Source organism: Myotis lucifugus, unplaced genomic scaffold, assembly GCF_000147115.1.
Source record: "Myotis lucifugus unplaced genomic scaffold, Myoluc2.0 scaffold_43, whole genome shotgun sequence".
Taxonomy (NCBI): Eukaryota; Metazoa; Chordata; class Mammalia; order Chiroptera; family Vespertilionidae; genus Myotis; species Myotis lucifugus.
In genome coordinates, this window is record NW_005871091.1 from 5,612,173 (window position 1) to 5,636,524 (window position 24,352).

The window sequence follows — 24,352 nt, forward strand, 5'->3', positions numbered from 1 at the left end:
AGTTCCTTTTACCTCTGTGGAACCTGTGGATTTTTTTGATCATGTCACCTAGTGCAGTCATGTCCCACCTGGGCCACTTCCTGTGTCAAATAGAATTTTATATGTGGCCTCTGGGGTTGGACAGAAGTGGCTGCTAATCTCAACCCTGCCATGGACCCTCCCTATGATGACCCTCCCTTGAGCTTTAACCTTGGATTCAATGTTATAATCTGTATATGGTGTGTTTACTACATAAATGGTAGCTACTATTTATCCTAAAAGCACAAATGGTAGTTTCAGAACTTAAGTTTGATGCAATCTTACTCATCCTCTTCATTTACTTTTTTTCTGAGTTTATTATTCTTTTCTGAATTTATCCCCAGTTATGCCATTTTTAACAAGTTTTAGTCCTGTCTGGGTGATATTTGTGATTTTATTCAGCTGTAAGCTTGGAATGGATATAATTTTGTGTGCTGCTTTTTTCACTTAATATTATATGGTTAACAGTATCTGTGTTTCATAAACATTGTTGTAATGACTGCCTACAGAATTGCTGAGTAGATGTACCATAATTTAATCATCTCCCTAGTGCTGTGCAATTATTCTAGTATTTTTCATTTATAGTGTTTCAGTGAACAAATACATATATGTAGCTTTTTTGACATTTTGAATTTAGTTCTATAGATCATAGCCCCAGTCATATTATTTGGTCAAAGGAGATAAACATGTCTTCTGATACATTTGGCCAAATTGCTTTCCCAAAGGGCTCAACTGATTTGTATTTCCATCTTCCTTATTTTATAAACTTTAGTTCATTCTCTTACTCAACAAGCATTGTTAAGCTCTCAGGGTGTGGTAGGCCAAGTGAGAAGAAAGTGACACTAGGGGAGAAGCTCCCATATAAATAGGGTCCCTGCTGTGCCAAGTGCTGATAAAGGCAGAGAGTATCTGGGGACCCTCCGCCCCTCCCCAGAAGGGACTTCCACTCAGCAGGCAGGAGAGGCCCCATGTCATTGGAGAGCTTGCAGATTTCAGTGTGTGTTGCCTCTTTGGGATCATTTACGGAACTACTTAGCAAGACCAGCTCCATCTTTGGTCTTGGAGACTCTAGTCACAGCATGCCTTCTTTCAAAGAGGGACCCATTTGTCTTTTATGTTTTTCCTGGTGTGCTGTCTATAGTATACTATTCCTCATAGTTAGAGGCTAATGGTGGTGGTGGTGGTGGGGGGGGGGTTGTTCCATTTATGGAAAATTTAGGAAAGCATTTAAAAAATTACCCATTTTCTTATCACCTCAGGACATACACTGTTATCACCCTTATATTGCTTTTCAAATAGAAGATTTTTTTAAAAAGGTTAATGCGGAACTATATCAAAGGCGTTTGCAAATTAAAAATGGGCTGTTTAAAATTCCAAAAATCCAACAATAAATAATAAAGAGAAACCCCAAGACAATCTGAAGCACCAGCAATCAGCAGAAAGGTTAACTTAATTACAGTCCATTCACAGTGTAGAATATTAAGTGGTCATTAAAACCCATATTTTAGGAGAATATTGTATATAATGGAAAACACTCCCAGCATGATGCTAAATAAAAAAGCAAAATACAAAACTATATATGATATCTAATCTCAATTTTGTAGAAAAAATATTATTTATGTATGCATAGAATAAAAGACAAAAAATGTTAACAGAGAACCATTGTTAGCTCAATTTAGTAGGGATTCTTGCTGCAAAGTAGGACTGGGGTGGTTTATATCTACTTAAACATTTTTAAAATTTTGATTTTTCTACAAAAAATATATATGGTCTTGAGGGTGAAGAAAATAATTCTATTAAAAGAGAATAGGGAGTGGGATTTTATACCAGTGTCTCTTGGTTTTATGGTGCTGAAGCCACAGTTGTAATTACTCTTAACCACAGCCCTCATCACTCTTTTGGGCTCTTGATGTTCATCCAATTTAAAACATCAGAGTCTAGAAATGAGAGGAAGAAAGAGGTGAGAGCCTCAGGCAGTGTAACTACAGACGGTCCCCAACTTATGATAGTTTGACCTAACAATTTTTCGACTTTACAATGGTGCGAAAGTGATACCCATTCAGTAGAAACGATACTTTGAATTTGGACCTTCTTCTGGGCTAGCAATTTGCAGTACGGGTCTCTCTCGTGATGCTGGGAGCAGCAGTAAGTTGCAGCTCCCAGCTGGGCACACATTCACAAGAGTAAACAACCCACACTCTACAGTGTATTCACTGTGTGAGATGGTTTTGCCTAACTGCAGGCTAATGTAAGTGTTCTGAGCACATTTAAGTCAGGTAGGCTAAGCTATGATGTTCAGTAGGTTAGGTGTATTGAATGCATTTTCGACTTACAGTATTTTCAGTTTACAATGGATTCACTGGGACATAACCCCATTGTAAGTAGAGGAGCATCTGTAGTTGTCTGAACACCAGTGGTTCAATTAAATTCTGTCTAATGATTTCCATCCTGTCCCTGTGCTTTATTTATCCCTTGGTAACTCATTGAGGCAGGGTTTCCCTTTAGAGAAACCTCGTTGCTTTAACCTGTGGATCGGACTTACTTACACGTTTAATGATCTTCTACCCACTGGAGAAGATGTTGACCAGATCTTGCTGGATGGAGGTCTTTGCACTCTGCACTCCTCCCAGCTCTTTCCAGTCCTGGGTGTGTGGAGGTCAATATGGAATTCTGTGTGAATTTCCATTGTCCTTTGGAACCCTCTTCTCAGCCTCATGGGGGGGCAACTTTGTGTGCATTTGAAGAACAGAGGTGGTGTGCATTTAGCACAGCAAGGCCCGATGGCCCTGGCCTTCCTCTTTCAATAAATGAACGTCATTGTGTACCCGAAACTGTGCTAATGCTGGGGATATAGAGATGACTGGACCCAGTGCTTGCCTGCAGGGAGCTCATATTGCTGTGAGGAAACCAGTGATAGAATCAGATGATTTCAGGGGCACGGTTCCTGTGGGAGCTCAGGAGAAGGACATTATGTCTGTCTGAGACTTGCAGAATGAGCAGAAATGAGCCAGATGACACAGGATGGGCAACGTCTTCCCTTTCTCAAGGAAAACACGGAGGGCTGGAATAGTATGTCACAAGGTGAGAACTGCAGACAGTGAAGTGGTATGAAAGCTTAGAGAATGGTGGGAGAGACTGGAGAAGTTGATCAATTGCTGAGTTAATTTCTCTGTGGATTTCCCAAAGCCCAAAAGTGTCAGGCATCCGTATTACTGTTTAAACTCACAGTGCTCTGTCTTATTTCCCTCTCAGTGTCAGTTGTTGCTGGAAGTGGCCTGGCCTCTATTTATCTTCCTGATCCTGATCTCCGTTCGGCTGAGCTACCCACCATACGAACAACATGAATGTGAGTATCTGAGCATCCTGCCTGAGGCTCTCCACTGGCAATAGAGATCCAGACCATGGGCGTGGGCTAAATTTGACCTCTCCTGAGACACTATCTTTAGGAAACACTGTAAATGGGTTGGAGCAGAAAAGTTAGGCTCTCAATTTTTGGATAAGTTCTGAACTCAGGAAACTATTCTCAATCCTAGGGAATGGTGATAATGGTAACTATAATAATAGCCAATGTCTGTTTCATACATTTTAAATCACGAAAATAACCTTATTGATAGCTCAGAACATGGTGATTAACAAAGGTCCCTAGGGCAGTGCCTTGACACCACCGTCAGCTGCCTTTATTACACAGGTGTAAATCATGGAACATACTAGTAATTCTAAGCAGCATTTGCGTAGAGCAGAGGTTCTCAACCTCTGGGTCGAGACCCCTTTGGGGGTCAAACGACCCTTTCACAGGGGTCACCTAAATACATCCTGCATATCAGATATTTACATTACGATTCATAACAGTAGCAAAATTACAGTTATGAAGTAGCAATGAAAATAATTTTATGGTTGGGGGTCACCACAACGTGAGGAACTGTATTAAAGGGTCTCAGCATAAGGAAGGTTGAGAACCACTGGCGTAGAGCTTCTCAGATCGACTAATATTATTTTATTTGATTCTCATAACAACCTTGTAAAATAGACTTGATTGTTGCCCTTTGCTTGATAAGTTCATTGGGGCTCAGCAAAGGGCAGGGACTTGCTCAAGGTCACACATCTAGTAAGTGACAGAGATGAAGTAAAAAGCTCAGGTCCTCTGGCTCCCAAATCCTGTGTTTTGATCGTAGCCTTTATAGTGAGCGTAGAGAATACAGTGGTGGCCAAGGACACACGCTCTAGATGTCAGGTTACCTGGGTTTGAATTATGGCTTCAGCAATTACTGGGTATATCACGTTGGGCAAGCGACTTCGCTTCTTGGTACCTGAGTGTTCTCATCTCTGTAATAATCCCTGTGCTATCTGGTTGTTGTTATTCCACAATCACGGCTTTCTCTCCCGGCTGGGTAGGCTGGATGGACTGACACTACAGAAATGTCCCAAAATGATCCACATTTATGTAGAAGGTTTAGCTGGAACCTCTGTTCCATTGCTCCTATAACTTTCCCTCTCATTAACCAGCTCTCCCCACACCCTGCCAGCCTCCTGGACTTATGGGATATGTAATGGTATAATATATCATGTTTCTATCACGTATGGACTTATAGGATACTGTTCTTCCGGAAAGGGGTGGCTTCGGGTCACCTGTTAATTGTGTTCTTGGTCTGGTCCATGGCCCACTGAGGCAGTCATTTACCTGCTGATTTGCTAGTACACATTACATATACTCGAGTTTTAGAAAAAATGCCACACAACCTCAGGAACATTCTACCAGATGTGATTTTCAGATTTCACCAGAGAGGGAACAAATATAGAATGAAATGCACACTCAGTTTGAGAGCCTGGGAGGTAATTCTGTCTTCGCTTTTGGAATCCCAAAGATTGATGAGTAATGGCATATTTGATTTTATTTAAGCATTGCCCTAAGTCCCACTGAGATGGGAAAACTCAGTTTTTTCATCTGCTTGGCTGTTCTCTCTCTGGAATGATCCCAAGTAGGCAAGATGGTGTAGTAGGAACAGGCCGACTTTGGATCAGACAGAAATTGGGGTCCGCCCCTCTGGTTTGCTGCCTCTCTTATCTCTGAGACCTGCTGAGGTTGTGATTTGAACAGGTTGTTGAATTTTAACCCAGAGTCATCTGAATCTAGGCCATAGAATCTCAGAAATGCTGTGGAATGTTCATACCTATAGAAGGCAGATAAGACGTTTGCCTCCCACCTATGCACTTCTTACAACCTCACCTACTGTTCTAGGGATCTGGGTGGAAGGTGGATTGCTTAGGTGAATCTTGCAGAGCTGTGCTGTCTCTGGAAACAAAGGATTGGCATATAATTCTTCCCCATAAATCTTTCCCTGTTTGACCCAGTGCCATCCAGGCCCTCATTTCTTTCCTGGGTCCTAGGATTCCGTTATGCTATTTGATCGTCATCCTGTGCACGCTTGCCAAGTCATCTTCCTGCTTTTGCTTGCAAATAAGGTGGGACACAACACACAGGGAAGAGTCTTTGCTTCACCCACCAGGTATCGCCTGAAATACCTTCACCTTCCATGGCCCTGTGCTGCTGGACCAACACCCACCCTGTCTGTGGTGGCAGAATCTCGGGGAGGTTAAAGGGGAGATTCCTGCGGTCCTTGGAGTACTTGGTTGGGTTACATAAATCTCCTGCATGAGGAGCAGCTGACTCAGGCAAGGGACCTTGTTTGGTTTTCCTTGAACTATTACCAGGGAGATAAGGAGGTTAACTGAGTAAATGTTGAACAGGCCAGAGTCCCTGCGGAGTGGCCACAGGGATCAGATCTTGTTACATCCTTGCTGAGGATGCTGACTCTCGGGTTGGAATATGGATAGAAGAAAAGGACGGAGAGAAGTGCCCCAGTACTGAAATGCAGGGTAGCCAGTCTTGGCTGTGGGTTAGCTTCTGGGAAGACTCTTGTTAGCATATTTGCGTGAAAATAGTAAGATGAATAAAACAGGGGTCCTGCTTTGGAGGAAGGTTGTGGCTGTGATATTTGGAGTATTCCTAGCAGGACAGTAGCAGAGTGAGGACGACTGTAGGCTCAGCACCACAGCGCCTCAGTAATCCTGACAGCCTTTACACTGTGCCAGGCACTGAGCTGCATGCTTTGCCTGTCAGAACTCCTGGGATGTCTCCTGCAGCTCTGTGAAGTATATTATATTTTTATCACTGTTTTACAGATGAGGAAACTGAGAGTTGGCGGTTCAGTGACTTGGCCAAAGTCTCTGCTTCGTGAATCCCAGTAGGTCTGACCCCAAAGTCTGTGGAGCCCACAGCTCTTTGCTGCCTAGAGAGCCATGGCTCTCAATGGTTGTTGACTATTTGGGGTCACAGATCACTGTGAGAATATGATGGGAGCTGCAGCGTGGCCTTTCTGTCCAAAGGAATTCACACATGTTTGGTCCTCAGGTTAGGAGCTTCTGCTCTGGGGCACATTTATCATGATATCCTAGAAGCAGCACCAGGTCAGACTGCCCCAAACCAAACTGTGCCTTTGATCAGCCAAGTACACCTAGTCCTGCTGTTGGTCACATGCTCCTCCATAATGAAGGGAAAGGAGAGTGAAGAGATGACCTATTGAATGGGTCATGAGGTCATCATGGTTTCGATGAGGGACACGAGCAGCAGAGGACCTCTGACCCCAATTAGCCTGTTTATTAAGTACCTCTGAGGAGCTTGTGAGCTGGCAGAGGAGGTGACACCAAACAGTGGACAGTACAGAGGAACTGAGAAGGGCTTAGGTGCACAGGGGGGAGCCAATACAAGGGAAGGAGCATGGATGTGGATGACGGAATTGTGGGTTCCACCCCCAGTCCTGCCCACGGGTTCCCTGACTGTTCTTCACCAGCCACTGCATCTTGCTGGTTTCCTCCTTAGAGAATGAAGGAATTGCATTGGATTAGGCCAGTAGTTCTCAACCTTCCTAATGCCGCGACCCTTTAATACAGTTCCTCATGTTGTGGTGACCCCCACCCATAAAATTATTTTCGTTGCTACTTCATAACTGTAATTTTGCTACTGTTATGAATCGTCATGTAAATATCTGATATGCAGGATGTATTTTCATTGTTACAAATTGAACATAATTAAAGCATAGTGATTAATCACAAAAACAATATGTAATTATATATGTGTTTTCCGATGGTCTTAGGCGACCCCTGTGAAAGAAAGGGTCGTTCGACCCCCAAAGGGGTCTCGACCCACAGGTTGAGAACCGCTGGATTAGGCCATCCTCAAGGCCCCTCTGAAGAGTGAGGGGGACAGTGGGAGATGAACTGATGATCAGGTGCTAGCTGCACACCAGCCCCATTCTGCATATGGTCTAATCTACCCCTCTTGCCATGTCTCCAAGGTTTGTGCCACGAATCCCATTCTACACATGATGCCAGGTTTCCAACTCACGATCGGATTAGTCGGAGGTGGCAGGTCTCTGGGACATGGGGGAGGGACAGGCAGATTTGCGATGAGACGATTGATGAGACGGTATGGAGCCAATAGAGATAAGGATCAAGTCTCCAAACTGCTTCAAAGAACTAATGTTTCTCCTGTGCTTTTCTTCTCTATGTCAACAGGCCACTTTCCAAACAAAGCCATGCCCTCCGCAGGAACGCTTCCCTGGGTCCAGGGGATTATCTGCAACGCCAATAACCCGTGTTTCCGGTACCCAACTCCTGGTGAGGCTCCGGGCGTTGTCGGAAACTTTAACAAATCCATGTAAGTACCAGGTCAGGTTTTCTTTCCCAAACTTGTCAGTTAGTTCTTCTCTTCCCTTCTCAACCTCTGGAGAATTCTGAAGTTGCTTTCGTCAAGGTTTGTGCAATGAAGTCTGAAGAATGAGGGCAGGGAGAATTGCTGCCAGATTTAAGATTGTGGAGCTACAAGTCATGTGGCTGGGGGGCGGTCGGGGGTGTGGAGAGACAGTTTTCCTCCAAAAACTGACTGATAAGTTGGGAAGGGAAGACAAGGAGTGTGCTGGTCTCCTCTGGGGAGACCTCTGCTCCATGTGTCGGTTCACTCATTTAGCAGACATTCTCTGTGCATTTGAGCCGCCTGGCCTAGGTGCTGGGGAAGGGTAGGTAAGAGATGTGCACGGAAGGGGCCTGCTCTCCAGCTCACAGCCAAGGCCCTCTCTGTCCTCAGATCAGCTCTCTGTCGGTGCCTCTCATACTGCCACTGCCTGGTCTTTGTCTTTCTCTTCCCTGGTGTGAATTTCCTGAGGGCCAGGATGTCACTCCCTTCACTTTTGTATTCCTGACTCCTGACTTCATCATCAGTATGGGTTTAGTAAGTGTTTGCCGAATGAGCCAGTAAAGATTCCTGGAATGCACAGACCATGGTCGGAGTTAGAATGGACTGTAGGAGGTGTACCCAGACAGTCCTGGGGAAGCTGCAGGGCCACGTTATAATATCCACAGACCATGGGTATTGTAGTTTTCATGGCCCCTTCTATGCAGAAATATTAAAAACTTTATTTCATAAGTGTGTCGGTCTAAAGGTGAATATAACCCAGCTGGATTCATCTTATACATATTCATTCTGAATTTGGGGTTTTATTCTGCTTCTAAAAGAAATTAAATTTTTTGTGTGTGCACCCCAAGAGTAGCCTGAGTCCTGGGTACTATGCCCACTGTGTCTCATGGATAAGTGGGCCCTGGGAGAGTGTGTGTGTGGGGGGGTGGCGGGGGGCTTCCTGGAGACGAGGCACATGGGCTGGGCCTTGAAAGAAGTGGCAGGATTTGGTGGACACATGGGGAGGAGCATTTGGGGCTGGGCTGGGAGTGTTTAGAAGCCTAGAGTATCAGGGAAGCTGGGCATGGGGAGCAGCAGGAGTAGAGGACCCGGCAGCCAGGTTTCCTTCACGTGGGAGAGGCAGCTGGCCTAACAGAGCTTTTGTGCTTTTCTTGTCCTCCCTGCAGTGTGTCTCGCCTGTTCTCAGATGCTCAGCGGCTTCTCTTGTACAGCCAGAGAGACACCAGCATGAAGGACATACACAAGGTTCTGAGAACATTGCAGAAGATCGAGAACAACAGCTCAAGTAAGCCAAAGCCTTGCTCTGTATCGGTGTATTATTGGAACTTGACCTGCCCCAGGGAGAGAGCAGCTCAGGCGGCCTGGTGCTTGCCCCTCTTAACTCTCCCCTGCTGAGTTTTCCTCCTCTGTGACTGGGCTGGAGGCCTTTCTGCAGGAGGCGTTTCAAGGGAAACTGGGAAAACAGTGAGTGCCCTGGCCTCCTCCAGGTGACAGAAAAAAACCCCCCAGAGAGGAATGGCACAGGCCTGGGGTTAGGACAGCTTAGGGGTGCAGGGTGCTTCCAACTTTATTTCTCTGGAGTCTAGGCCATATGGTTGCAGTGAATGGGCCGATTTATAGACGTAGATATTTCTGTGCAGATAAGAACAATTAAAGTTGCAACTTGATATGGATAAGTGAAAGTAAGCATTTACTTCTAAAAGGAAAATGCAATTCATCTTCCCCCTAGTCAACTGATTGAGCCTGATGGACATTTGAACTCCGATCTCTAAAAAGAGCAATCTTGATCTCTGATTGGATAAGTGCCGGGCACGCCATTTAAGGAAGTGTCTGCAGAGCAGGCAGTTTGTTGGCCAAGGTGTTGGCTGAAGAAGTCGTGGAGCGTCCAGGGCAGTGGCCTGCAAGGGGGCGTGGGAGCAGTCCCCTGGGTGCAGACCACGGTGGTGTGCGTGGTCTGCAGAGAATTTAAAAGCAAAAATGAAGCCCAGTGAAAGTCAGTCTTCTTTTTATCATCACCACGCACTGGTGGTTCTAAACAATGTCAGTGATCAATTACTCCCCATCATGGGCCAGCTGCCGCCACTGCTCAAGGAAAGTTCTTTTTACTTAGTTTGGTGTTGTGGGTGGGCTGGTCTTCTCTGAAAGGCCTCCCGGTTTGGGATCCACTTGGCAAAAGAAGAAATGGTGTAAAGTGTTAGAGTTTAAACCAGACTTGGACGGCAGACAGATCTGTCCTTTCCCTGGGCAGTGGGTGTTGCAGGGCCTGACGACAAAGGGAAGCGAAGCTGTGCCTGGTGGCACGGAGAAGGTGTCGCTTCACATCGGACAGAGGTGCGCTGGCACTTTGGGTCAGCGTCAAGGGCCCTCCAGCTGGACTGCGTTTGGCTGCATGGCCAGGCCTCCTGGATGCTGTTTCCGTGTCCTGTAGGTCCCTGGTCCTGCACACGTGTGTCTGTCCCAGCTCAGGACACAGAGAGGTGCAAACACCAAGCAAAGCACCAGTCCTTCCTCATCTACTGAAGCACCACCTGGTAGACCAGAGGCAGAGCTGAGGTGATCCTTCTACTGCAGAGGCAGTGTGGCCAGAGGAAAGAGAGTGTTAGGATATTTTACTTTGTGGTTTTGTGACTTTGTGACTAAGTCCCTCAGGCCCTTTTGGCTTCTCATCTATGAATTGGGAACAATGGGAGAAGCTACCTCATGGGATGAATTTGAGGGATAAATGAGATATAACATTTAATTGCTTAAAAATCGCGTCTGGTACATAGGAAACATCTAGCGGATATGAGCTATGATTATTTTGGAGTGGAGACATGTTGGCCAAGCCATTTAACCTTTCTGAGCCTTCATTTCCTCAGCCGTAATGAATAGGTAACTTGCAATGTAAAATATAAAGTCTAAGTGTCTGGCACATAGTAGGTGTTCAATAAATGGGAGAAAATGTTGTTCGTATGTGTCAGCGATGCATTTCTGAGCACCTGGCCTTGCTCTTCTGCTCTCAAGTTCATGGCTGGAGAAATAGACGGGCTGATGGGGGTAAGCTGTTAAACAGAGTTTCAAATCTTAGTGGGGCTTCCTCAGACACAACCGCGTTTCTTCTTTGAGCAACTGGCCATAGGAGTTCGGGTGGACAAGAGAAGCCAAAACTGCATTAGAAAAGCTTTCTCTGCTCAGCTCTGAAGAGAGAAGATCTCCGATTCTGATTGTATCCGCTCAGTGCTTAGCTCTCCATTCACCCAGTAGGTTCCTTTTCTGTCCCGTAGCCACTTCTTGCATCGCTTCCTCCTTTCTTTGCCTGTCTTGCTGCACAGAGCCAGGCCTCATTCCAGAGGGAAACGCGGGAAGTATTGCTCCTTTCTCGGTGAAGTCAGCCACGTTTTGCTAGATTTGACTAGCGCTCTGGGTTTCAGAGAGTCGGAGGCTGAGGATTGCCATGCAGATGCTGGCTGAGAGGCCTGCGCTCGGCTCTCTTGCCCTGTCCCCATCAGCATGGGCAGGATCCTTGGTCTGAAGCCCTGCCGTCCTCAGCCTTCTCTCCCGTACACCCACTTCCCCAGGTGGGGACCTCCCTCTCACACGGCAGCTCTTTTTGGGTGTAGACAGCTTTCATTATCAGAAAATATCCACTGCCCTGCTATACCTTTTAGAGAATGAGGCTAATTTTATTTTCCTTGAAATATTTAAAGACAGCTCTCGTTTTTTTCCCACCCTTTTCCCCCCCAGTTTTTTATTTTTGTAGACTTAGGGAATGACTCCCCCTGCTCTGATATCTGAGTTGGGTCTTGAGCTTGCCCATCCCTTTGGCTAGATTTTTGGGACAATGGCATGACTGCCATTTTCTGTATATTCGTGGTACGCATCTGGTTTGCTTGGTCTTTCTGGTTGTTGTTGTTTTTTGTTTTTGTTTTTTTTTGGCTTGGTCTTTCTGATGTGCTCTGTAGGACTTTTGTGAAATAAGTCCTGAGGCTTCGGCTGGAATTTACTTAGGGGAAAGGGTCATGAGTTCCTGGCTGTTGGATTTACTGGCAACACTGAGAACTAACTGTATGGACCTTTGATTCTGCTTTGATCTTTGAGTCTCAAAAGGCATGATCCCCAGAGGGCAGGCAGGCTTTGGGGACATGGCAGTGTAGTTGGCCATGGCAGGGTGTTGAGGAAAGGGGTTGCAGAATTGTCATCTTGTAAACATCCGCTGGGCAGTACACTTTGGTGTTAAGAGAACACACTTGGCAGCCAGGCTGCCTTGGTGCAAATCTTGGCTCGGCTGCCTACCAGCAGGTCATTCCCTAACATCTCTGTGTCTCTGTTTCCTCAAAGGGGAGACATTCACAGAACCTCTCTCAGAGACATTGTGGGGAATAAATGAGCCAATAACGATAAAGCATTTAGTATAGTATCTGGCACATGGGAAGTACCAGGCTTGTACTTTTGTTCACTGCATGTTCACAAACATCATGTGAGGTAGGGAATTTTGTTCCTTTTTATGCACATGAAGGCGCTGATGTTCAGAGAGGCTAAGTAATTTGCCTAAGGAAGTACAGCTGACAAGAGGTAGGAAAAAGGCTACACCGTCGGTCTTCCATACCTTGCTATTACTACATCCTAAAGAGAGCAGCCCAGTGAAGCCGAGACGTCTCGAAGGAAACAGGATACTAGGCATTCGTGGGCTGGAATCAGAAAGGAGACAAGAGGGCTTCCGAAAGAACAATGCCAGACTTCCTCCACTTCCCTGCTTCATGGGTCACGGGCATGGGTGGACCGCTCCCCAAGGCCCATCCAGAAAGAACATCCTGTGACTCACAGCCACTTCTCCTTCCCCGCCTGAACCCTCCCCTCCCCTCCCCTCCCCGGGAGCAGCCGCTGAAGGGGAGGTTGCAGCCCCAAACGTTGTGTTTTGTCCTTGTGGGTCCCCTGTGTGTCATCTTATTGAAAGAGCTCATGACATATGTGTCAGTATCATGTCATCAAACTGGAAATTCCTTTAAATCTTTGGGTGACCGCAACTCACATTCTGTATGCACTTGTCAAAAGTTCTAATTTAGGGTCTTAGGGTTTCATATTTTGAAACCTTTCTACCTAACGTGAGAGAGTTGTCCTGGATCTGTCATAGCCAGCCTGCTCCCAGAGCCCGGGCCCTCGCTTTCTGCCTGCCATGGGGCTGGTCCCAGCCAGGCTGCAATCGGGGGCTGCCACGCTTGCTGCAGCGCTGTGTTGAAATCCTGCCTGAACGAAATCGAGTCAAAGGTCAACATTACCCAGGCAAGAATAGAAGGCACAATTGTACTCGACGACAGGACAGCGTGTACCCCGCAATATTGGACTGCCTTTAAAAAGTTTGCATTGCTCTCATCAAGAATAGTAGGAAAAAACATTATTTCTTGACTTTTGCTTTTCCAGTTTAAGATTTATTTATCATCTTATAAACATAAGATTATATTTACAATCTTGGATGACGAAGAGCAGTTTGGGAGTCCAGTTTGTTTCCAATTGAGAGCTTCCCATTTCCGGTCCTCTTATCACTGCTGTACCGGGGCACGAAAGGGCAGGGCGATCTTAGAGTGACACTTTGTCCAGCGGATGAGGTCGCATCCGGTAATGATGCCCTTTTACATTTTAATATATCATTATCTTCAAGGCTTACACTGCCACTAGCAGGTTGATCTTATCATCCCCATTTTATTGATGAGGAAATTGAAGCTGGAAAGTGTTATGTCTGGTGCCCAAGACCATTGAATAAAGTTGGGAATTGAATCCAGGTCTGTCAGCATCTTTCCACCACACTGTGCTGCCATGTTGCCTTATACCGAGAAGTAAGGTTAGCATCATTAGCTTGATGTCAAAAACATGATGAGGCATTTTTTAAAGAGTAAAGAGATTTATTTATTTCCTGATATAGTAGAAAGAGCCAAAGCTTTGTAGCCAGAGCCGATCGGGTTTCAATTTGCCACTTGCTTGCTCTGTAACCTCGAACAGGATATTAACCTCTCTGGGTCTGTTTTCACATTTGAACAATGAGAATAATATATTTCCTGGAAATTTGTTTTAGGGACTTAAGGGAATAATTCATAACACGTGTCTGATGATCAGTGAATGCTAATCAGCTTCCACTACCCACAAATCATGACCTTTCCCCTTAAAATATTGTATTAACTTTAAAAGCAGAGAAACTAAGCTATTTATATATGATACATGTTAACAATTCTTCCTTAGTCCAGTCCTGGAAAGAATCTCTTCTCAGCCCCTAACTCATAAACTCATCTTCGTTTTGGGTCCTGAACTCCTCTCCCAAAGCCAGCCCCACTCTGCCGGCTGCCCCCACTGCATCAGGAGTGCTCCTGGCCAGTGTGAGCAAGGCACCCTTTTCCTTTGGGGCTACCGTCTCCACGGGCTCTTTGAGGACCTGGTTACTATTCAGGTTCTTACCAGTTGATGTGAATCCTCATTCCAGGGGCTACCAACCACCTCTCCCGCCTTGGCTGCATCTTAGTAAGACACGAGTATGCTACTGCCTCTGTAGATGGATCTGGGGAAAGATGTGTGATGTCCTTGATTTCATCGGTGACTGATTCTGGCGTGGCAGAGAGGGCTGGAGGCTCGCAACTCTGTTCATCCACTCTCTGTCCATCCCCTCTTGGGAGCAAGGGAAAGGATCCTGTCTTTCTATAGCATCTCTTCTGTTACAGGCTCCTGCCTTCAAGGAGCACCGAGCAATATAGCTGCTGTGAACACTAGCACTGGTGTTTGGGTTCAGTGGGCATTTAAAAGCTTGTTGAACTAATGCAAGTTCACATACCATGTAAAAATACTTTAAGGACTATGTGGCTCCTAAACAGAACTCCCCTTGGTTTCAAGAGCAGACTCTGGCCTCAAAGAGTTCAGAGAGCATAACCCTAAATTTTCTGGTTTCTCTCTGGAACCCACCACATCATTGTCGTCATCATGGCTTAATCAACCCATTTATTTTGAACTTGTTTAATTTTCAGCTTGTATTTTCTCATACGTAATGAGTCAGTATTCAGGATACCTACATCCCTATAAGGTGGACCTCCGTTTACAGAGATATGCAGGCTCAGCCCAAGCCACCTCTCCAACGCCACAGAACTGGAACATTCTGGAACTGAGATTTGAACCAGGTTACCCAGAACCTGGAACCTGGGCTCTTAGGATCCCCGAGCAAGCCCTCACTGTAGAGAGGGAAACTTCTGGGTTGGGAACCCAGGCTGAGATGCCCAGCAGGGAGGACCGGAGGCTAGGTGCACCCCAGGCTCCTGGCCTTCTCTCACCTGCCAAGGAGTCACCCCAGGGAATAGCCAGGCCACCTGCTTTCCCTGCTTCTCCAGAGCCCTGAACTTCCCCAGGAAGCCTGGTCTTCCCAGCGGGGGGTCCAGCCATCTCAGTGAACAGGCAGGAGCTGTCCTTAAAGAAGGGAATACAGCCCGACCACCCGGAAAACAAACCAAAACAACAACGAAAAACCGCCAAGAAGAAACCCGAGTGTGTTTGTTACCAGCCCTTTTATAGCAGAGAAATGCTTCAAGGTCTTGTTTATTAAGCCAGACAAGCTTAGCCTGAGAAAAGCCACGAATTGGAATTTGGCCCAGGCCCCTAAACCCAGTCCCCATTTGATGGGGCAGGGCGAGGGCTGGGAGACCCTCCTGGGGTCCTTTTCAGAAGAGTGTCTGGGCTTGGGATGCTGACGTGATCTCTTTCTCCACTTCTCCTTTTTTTCATTTGCCGCCTCCACCCACTTCTCAAGCAGCTGATTGCTGTGGTTCCTTTTCATGTTGAACAAAAGAGACTACAGCAATCTTGAAACCCGAGCCGGGGACTGGAGGGCATTGACCGAGAGTAACCCCAGCTCTCTGGCTCAGGGCTTCCCTCCTCCGCCTCCCTGCTGCCTTTCCCCTCCTTCCCGAACCTCCTCTCTTCTCCTCCTCCCTCTCCCCCCCTCCTTTCTCCTCCTCCCTCTTCCCCCTCCTCTTCCCTCCTCTCCCCTCCTCTCCCCTGCTCCTCCTTCTGCCCCCTCCTTCTTCTGTCCTTCCCTGCTGCTCTCTGGCGGGCTGGAAAGTCTGCCCCCTCCTTCTCCTGTCCTTCCCTGCTGCTCTCCTCTCCTGCCACACCCCTCTACCTGCTCTGACTGAAAGCTCCCCCTGGTGCAGGGCCTCTCCTGCCACACCCCTCTACCTGCTTGAAGGTGTTTCCTTAGCTTGTCAGAGGCCTGGCCCAGAGAATTAGCAAGAAACTGAGGATTCTGTCCAGTTCTTCCTCAGTCCACAAAATACACATTTCACTTGTTTTGTTCTTTAGACTTCAAGGTCCTGATGTTATTTTTTCCCCTTTCCTTTGCCCACCTCACCACACCCAAAGAAAGCGCTTGGGAACTGGACAGGCCACCATCTGCTCCTCTAGCCAAAACCAAGGAGGCTGAGTTCAGCGGATCAAGTATTTTGGTCCATAGTGTGGCGACTGCAGCAGGAAAGCTCTCCTGGCCTTTTGCTGGAGAGGGAGTTTCAGTCTTCTCTGCAGGCAGCAGGGGCTCACACTTTAGTGACCGCCGGCCCAGCTCCCTGGCGGCCGTGCTCTGGGACAGCATTCAGACCCTCGCAGGCACCTGTGGAAAACTGAGGCTGCTTAGCTCTTTCCCTATGAAAGACTACTTTCACTTTCTTGATCTTGGTTTTCACAACAGCTGTGAGTGTTAATAGTCCCATTTTATGTTTAGGGAAACTGAGGCCCAGAGAGATTCAGAGGGAAAAAGTGAGGTTCATGGTTACGCAGTCAAGGAGCAGCAGAGCTAGGACTTGGATTCAGATCTTCTGACATTACATCCAGTGCTGGCTTCGTTTTACCCCAAAAGTACCTTTCAATACCACCGATGAGAAAACCTCCAAAGTCATCTTCTTATCCCACCTTTCACAGATCAGAGAACTGAGGTCACGCCAACTCACTTGGGCCAAGTTAAATGGCTAAGCGACTGCCTTTTTCACTAAATGTTCTCTGTCTTGCCTCTAATAACTGGTCTTTCTTATCAGTCATCTTACACCTATGCTAACCCTTGTAGTGACCTCGTAGATGTGATCTTTCCTGTTGATTCTCTGTAAAATGCTAGATTTTAAAATTCCTCAGTGAAGTTCTGAATAGACAGATCAGGCAGCTTCAACCTTTATCTCATAGACAGTATCAGCAGAAATAATTCAACAATTCTGTCCAACTCAGGAATTCAGCCAGGCAAATACATAACATAGATACACACACACACACACACACACACACACACACACACACACACACTAGCAATGAAGCTAATGCAACCAGCCTTTCCTGAAGGTGATGATGATAGTAGCTGTATTGAGTACCTTTCTCAGTGCCTGGCATTATCCTGGGACTTCAGCTACATTTTCTCCTTTAACCCCCAGCTCAGCCCAGTGAGGTAAATGCCATTGTCGACCCCATGGGTTCTGTTGACATCTTCCCACTCCCTGCTTCCAGCTTCCACCACCCAACTGTCTTCATGACCTGGGCGGATGCAGCTGAGTGGGCTCAGAGACACTGGTGCTGCCTTGAGCTGGTTGGTTTCAGCTTCACGTCCTGTTCCACTCTTCCCTAACCTCCGCGAGGTGAACTTCCTTCTCCATGATGGGCTGTTTTCCAGATCATCTCAGTTCATTGGTTAATTCACTCATTTGTGTTCATTCATTTCTTCACACACCCACTAGCTACTGAGTGCCTCCTCTGTGCCAGGCACGGCTGCATGCCAGGAGAGAGTCCTGGCCCTCAGGGCACTTCCATTCCTTGGGGAGAGAGGTGTGTTCGCGGACACCTGCACTTTGATCTGTATGGTGCTCGAGGGAAAGACAGGATGCCACAGAGGAAGGCCACCTAACCCAGCTGTGGGTGGGGAAGTCAGGGCAGGCTTCCTGGAGGGATGAATCATGGCTCAAGTCATAAAGAAGGGTTAGGCGTCCGCCGGGCTGAGAGGAGAAGGACTGTTTCAGACATCTGGCTTTCTCAATATTCTTGGCTTCTCCACTCATTTTCCTGCCGGCCACAAAAGGGAGAGAACTGAGACCAGAGTTACAAAGCCATCCCTCTGGCCTCACACATACCACATTCCTTCCTCTTCCTTCTCATCCTAATTTCTACTATGCCATTGTTTCTCAACCTTGTCCAGAATCACCTGGGGGAGTTTATAAAATTCTGATGCCCGGGACTTAGCCCCAGTTCTGATTAGTGGTTGGGGGGTGTGGCCCGGGCACTGGGAGTTTTGTAAAGCTCCCCATGTGAGTCTAATGGGAGCCAAGGTTGAGAACCGGTGCACCACATCACTCTGCCTTTCCGTGTCCACGCCGGCTGCAGCTGCTGTTGGTGCTGTGTGACCGTAAGTGTCCACATGTGTGGTATCCATGTGACCAGAATGCAGATTCTTTGTGACCAGGAGTCTTTGGCCTCCTTGCTGCTTCCCCACCCAGTGACCTCACCCCTCTGCACATGCCCTGCCAGAGGGTTGCGCTGACTGTTTAATCAGCTTCTTGGTTCTCATGTCTCATCCAGGGGATTCACTGATAGGCGGTTGGAGTTTGATCACGCCCAGCTGCTCTCATCCTCGGAGCCTGTTGACATAGCAGAAGAGTCTTATAAACACGCTGAGCGCACTCGCTGGTCTGGAGAGTGTTGCTCGTGACCTAGACCCGTTGCAAGTGCAGCCAGGGTCGGCCTCCCATGCTTCAGCCGCCCTGCTCGGGAGGGAGGAGGCTGTTCTGAATTCCCCAGCGCACTGTCCACGTGACTGGTCAGTGACAGTCAGCCCATGTGTGTGTTCTGTCCTGTCCAGGGCTCAGAGAGGTCTGACCCAGCGTGGAGCTTTTCCCTTTGTCCCACAGTGCTCAGTGTCTGGCTCCCAAGCCACGCCCCAGGCAAAGCCACCAGTGTTCCTATATCTCTTCCTGTTTACCCCTCCCACAGGGACGCCGGGACACCCCTGATGTCACTGTGTGTCCCTGGGAGTGTGATTCTGGGGATCCTGTTTACTCCTGGGATGTGGCCGGGGAGTGTCATCCTGACACTGCAGGGCCCTTCTTGGACCTGCTCAGCTGAAAGGAAGTCTCCTGTGATGCTGCCCAGATACTTCTGGAACCTTCCTAGTCCTAGTCCCATCTCCAGATATTTATTGTTCAGCCATCATTCCCTGACCAGTAATTCTTCGGCAGGCCCTGATGTGGGCACTGTGACCCAGAGATAAAACACATATTGTGTGTCCCAGAGGCATAGTGGATTTGGCATACAAATAAAACACCATTCCTAGAAGTCCAGTTCCCAGGACCCCTGCACACAAGTCGAAGGGGTGCTGATTAAATTTCAGATTTTTAGGCCCCATTCTGGAGCCACTCTTCCAGGATCTCTGGGGAGTGGGCCCAAGCAGCTGCCTTTGAGCAGCACGCTTCCTAAGTGGAGCTCAGGTGCTCTGAGGTTTGACAACCACAGAGGTGAGCCTGCGGTAACAGTATCATGTCATACGTGATGGTGAGCCCCACGCAGGTGGCCGTCTACAGGTATCCCTGTTCCGAGGAGGACACTAACTGGGCAAGAACATGAGGAGTAACTAGATGTAGCCAGAGACTCACTTCTCTAGAGATGGGACCCGTGCTAAATTCCTTCCTATAACCTGCATTCTTCAAGTTTGCCTAAGCAGACACACTTGGATCGGGCAACACTGATGAGATCTGGTGGGGTTGCTGGGCCCTCCCACTGCGTCCCCGCACATGAACCCTCACTCCCAGGTGCAGCTCCTGTCCTCTTTCAGCCTCAGACCACAGCGGGTTTTCAGATCTAACATGTGTCTCCTTAGTTAAGTGACTTGGTTCGCAGGGTTTGCCCTTAGAGGTCGGGCAGTGCAGGGGCCCGTGGGCTGCAGTCTGCAGGCAATGACTGCCCACCACGTGCTCATGATCAGCTGGCTTTCTCTGTATTGGAAGAAGCTGAGTTATGAAGAGAGTGAGCAGAAGTAGAAGTGGACAGTCAAATGAAATAGGGCAGGGAAAACGGTGGTATTTTAGAGTCGGGGGCCCCTGCCTAGTATCTGGTCAGAAACCTCAGTTTGGAGATGAAGCTGAGGTTCAGGAAGATGATCTGAAATTCCCAAGAGGCACCGTGTGTACAGCCTCCAACCCTGGGGACTAACATTCTGCTTTTCCGGCCAATGCTCTTTCTGCTTCACGACACTGAATCGGAGCATTCTCTAATGCACCTGGAGGGCTTATTTTTTAAAGGGGTTCGGTATGAAATCCTGCAGCCATCCAATCGTTACTACAGGTGATTTTTTAATATACACTTAGGTGTTTCCTTAAAGCGCCGCAGACCTGGGTTTTGGAGCTCCATATCACGTGTTCCATGTTTGGAATTAAACTGAGACCATGTCGGTGGAAGCACTTTGATATGAGAAATGCTCCACCCCCGTGGTCCTCAAAATGTCCCCTGGCCCCGCAGCATCAGCGTCGCCCCGAAGCTTGTTAGAAAAGCACATTCTCCAGCCTCCTCCCGGGCCCCTGAATCAGGAACTCTGGGGATGGGACCAGCAAGCTTTGTCAACAGGCCCTGCAAGTGATTCTCAAGCCTGAGAACCCCTGCCCTTTTACGAGGAAAGCAGCCCCGGGGCTTGAGGAAATATGACTTTAAATACCTCTGATTTGAGCAATCTGAGATGCAGCGGGGAGGCAGGAGCAGTGGGGTTAGTGCCACAGATCTCGGTTGGGATGGGTGAGAGCCTTTGAAAGGTTTGTCTTTTCCTTGGAAAGCCAGGGCAGGCTGTGCGTGTGCGCACAGTACTGTCGAGCCCAGGACCGCATGCTGAGTGTGGCTCCCCACGTCTTCAGAAAGCAACCTCATTGTATCCCTCCCTAACGGCAAGGCTCTATGAGCTTACGCCAGAAGCCTGTGGTTGTCCATCGGTTTAAAACGAGGTTTTCTCCACTCGCCCCATTGTGCTGACATTTTTTTTTTTGAATTACTTATTAAATGAAAATAAAACACTATTTCCCTGCAGGTTTGACGCTGCGGGATTTCCTGGTGGACAATGAAACCTTCTCTGGATTCCTGAATCACAACCTCTCTCTGCCAAGGCCTACTGTGGACAGAATGCTGGGGGCCGATGTCAGCCTTCGCCAGGTAAGCTGCCACCCGCGGCTGCCTCGGTGGGGCTGATGGCAATGGCATTGTTCGAGGGAGCCTGGAGAGAAACGAATAAGCCCCTGTCCTCCTCATGGCGCTGAAGGAGGGCATTAGCTCAAGTTCACCTATTCTTACTTCCCTGCGCAGGCTGGCTGGTGCTGCAAGCTGTTCAGAGAGTGGAACCTGCAACCTGCCGTCAGGGGCCAGCTGGTTGAAATAAAGCTGATTTCCTGCCTGTCAACTGGCATTTGTTGCTAACTTCCTCCTAAAAGGGGAATGACTTTAAGTTAAGAGGAATTAAGCATTTTCGTTGAAATGTCACAGTTCCGAGACAATAAGCAGGGTTGAGGATTATTGATCTGGAGCAGCTCTGTCAGCAGATTTTTAAAAACTTAATGCTTCCTTTAAAGAAAGATATGTAAGGTGAAAATGTTTATTTTTTCTTTCTTAATTTATATAACCAGGAAGTAATGTTAGCGTTTATATAGATTTTTAACCTTCCATTCTTAGAAACCTTCCTCGGGCATCACTAGGTAGACAGCTCCCGTGGAGCGGGTAGGAGACCCCCTTGCATGGTTATTGATTTTCAGAGAGGCTTCCCGTGTTTATTCTCTGGCAGAAAGGGGAACTGCTTCCTCACCCGGTCTCATGCCTGCATACTAGCTTGTCTTTACAGTAAGCAGAAGCAGTGCAAATGTTTATGCCTGAAAACAAGATCTTTGCTGCACATGCCATCAAACTCTTAAAATCAGAAAAATGTGCTTACCGCTTGCCCTGATGAAACTAGGAAAATATGCCTTGTGTTTAGCAATTGTGTGGTCGGGAGGTGGGCCAAAGGGAGCAGGCCTGTGAAAATAGCTGCATTTAGCATGATCTCCACTGCCCCCTGCCAGTTTCGTATCTGTCATGTCACGTCCGATCAGTTAAAAATGGGGGGTATGCTAAGTATGGAGGTGGCCCTTGAGTGGTGATAGATTCTCCATGTAGCCTGAACTCTTAACCACAGACACGAAAGGGAGGCCGGCAGCCTGAAGGCAAGGACAGTTAGAGAAAGGAGTCAGACTGGAGTGCGCTTGGGTACCTGGTAGTCGGTGAAAACGTAATGGAGACTGTGGCAGGCCAAGTGCTCTGCAGCATCAGAAAGCTGCATGGGTTTTGTGAAGCTTGAGGTTCACCACTCACAATAGGCTGTACTACCAGCAGGTCAAGCTGCACTGATTTAAATGAATGGGGGAGGTAGTAATGGAGTAGGAAAGAGTCTGCATCATGCATTCATTATTCCACAAACGTTACTGTCGGGAATGTTCCAGCACTAGGGACCCAAAGTGAGCAGGAAAAGCAAGGCCCCTCCTCTTCTTGGACTGGCTGTCTAGTGGACAGTCAGGGCCATACCAGAAGCTCAGTTTACGTAGGCCCAGAAAAGCTAATTAAGTAAAAATGTGGCCAAGCAGAGGTTCTCGAGGGGGGTCTGCTATAATGAACAGATAAGAGTGACTTAGAACTGGTCCCAATGAGACAAGAAGCTTGGCTTGCTGGTACTCCGCTCCCGGGCAAGTAACACGAAGAGTTCCAAATTCTGAAATTGCGTGAATAGTTCTTTGCATCCGTTAATTATCTGTACCTACAAATAAATGGAATAAATGCTTCTTTTTCTATAATTCAGCCCAACCCCTGTTGAACATATAAGTTCTAAAAGAATGAGAATGTTTTCCTCTAATAAAAGTGGTTTCAGGAGTTCACACTCTAGATTCCTAGTCACTGAATCGTGTGTCCCACTTTTGAGAAAAGACTTGGACTCAGGATTTCCCTTCTCAAGGACAGGAGAATGGGAGACGGACGATGAGTCCAACACAACATTCAAGTGTTCGGTGTCCTGGCAGATCATGCCTGGACACAGTCCGAAGTTCATGAAAAAGACCCGCTGCATTGGACTGTTTCAGGGGTGTCCGTTCTTCAGAGCTGTGTCGATGTGAAGTCACCCAAAAGGCTTCAGGGACCCAGCTTCCCATCTTTGTAACCCAGTCCTGCTTGTCTCTTTGCATGAAATGCTTCCAGGTATTTTTGCACGGCTACCAGTTACGTTTGACCAATCTGTGCAGTGGATCAAAGTTAGAAGAGGTGATCCAACTTGGTGACCAAGAAGTTTCCAGCCTCTGCAGCCTGCCAGGGGAGAAACTGGATGCCGCAGAGCGAGTGTTTCTTTCCAACTTGGACATTCTGAAGCCCATCCTGGTGAGTAGGCGTGCTGTGTGGACAAGCTTCAAGCACTAATTCTGGTGGAATGTGAAATTTTTCCTTGGACAACGTGACTTTGTTTTTGTAGAAACATAGAGCTGGCTGGGAGTCTGAGATATAATTTAGCTCAGTGGCATTCTAGCTGTTCTTGCAAACTTTTGGGCTATCTCCCGAAGGGTAAATGGAGGAAGAGTGGGTTTGGGTGTGGCTCTGAGTCTAAGCCCAAGGTCCCTTGTGCCTGTTTCGATCAGAAAAGACCTGTTTTTCTGAAAAATTATAATTTGAGATTATATGAGTTCATTTGAAGAAAGAGTTCTCCAGATTTTTTTTAAAGGCTCAAAACCGTTGTTGGCAAGAGAGATATCTATTCATTTTAAAAAGCCCATCAGAAAGGAGACACTGTGAGCTGTCACAGTGGGAAAGCCTTGGAATTGGATGGAAGCACGTTCAATAATTAGCTTAACCAGTGACAAAATTGCATTTACTCACCTCCCCCCCCTCCAAAATGCCAACAAAGTCTGATCAGTCTAGGATTCAATAGTTCAGAAAAGCAGTCCATGAGAATACATGTTCATTCTTATTCAAAGAATGGGGGGGTGAACTTGAGCATTTTGGTCTTTGGAGTGTTGTGAATAGTTCCAGAACAGGTGCATTTTGGGGGTTTTGTGAGGTCTCTGGTGAATTGCCCCTCCCAACAACATCATTTAACATCCGTGTTCTTACCAGATAGCACTTTGATTTGTCTGTAGTTTCTCTTAAAACCAGGAAAGAGCCCTGGGAGAAAGATATGCCTGAAAAGAGGTGTTCCTCACTATAATCATAGAAATTGGAGTCCTCTAGGACTTTGTATCACATAATTTCTTTCTAGAGAGATGGGTCCTCCCAGACTGACACATGGTTTACTTTCAGTCTGAGCTACAACATAAATCCTAGTCCTAACCTGGAGTTTCTGAATATGGGCAAAGTGAAGGAGAAATTTTAGTCTACTTTATGAGAGTATTTTAAGAAAGTTTGAAATGTCCCCATAAACACTTGGTAACATGCATTGGCATGAGGAAAACAAAATTGTACATTATATTGAAAATACATCCACATTTCACTTTATTTCATAGTAGACTCTCTGAAAAATTTCTGTGTAGATAAGACTTTTATAAATTGAAAAGAGTTTTCAATTACATTTTTATT

The 24,352-nt window shown here is 47.1% G+C and overlaps 1 protein-coding gene across 1 annotated transcript in view; it reads left to right on the forward strand.

Annotated features, from left to right (window-relative positions):
* Positions 1-24,352, forward strand: part of ABCA1 (ATP binding cassette subfamily A member 1) — a 111,613-nt gene that overhangs the window by 28,305 nt on the left and 58,956 nt on the right. Inside the window, exons 3-7 of the mRNA XM_006088067.3 lie at positions 3,271-3,364; positions 7,591-7,732; positions 8,935-9,053; positions 20,808-20,929; positions 22,988-23,164. Coding sequence (XP_006088129.1) covers positions 3,271-3,364; positions 7,591-7,732; positions 8,935-9,053; positions 20,808-20,929; positions 22,988-23,164 — 654 coding nt within the window. The remainder of the gene's footprint in view (positions 1-3,270; positions 3,365-7,590; positions 7,733-8,934; positions 9,054-20,807; positions 20,930-22,987; positions 23,165-24,352) is intronic.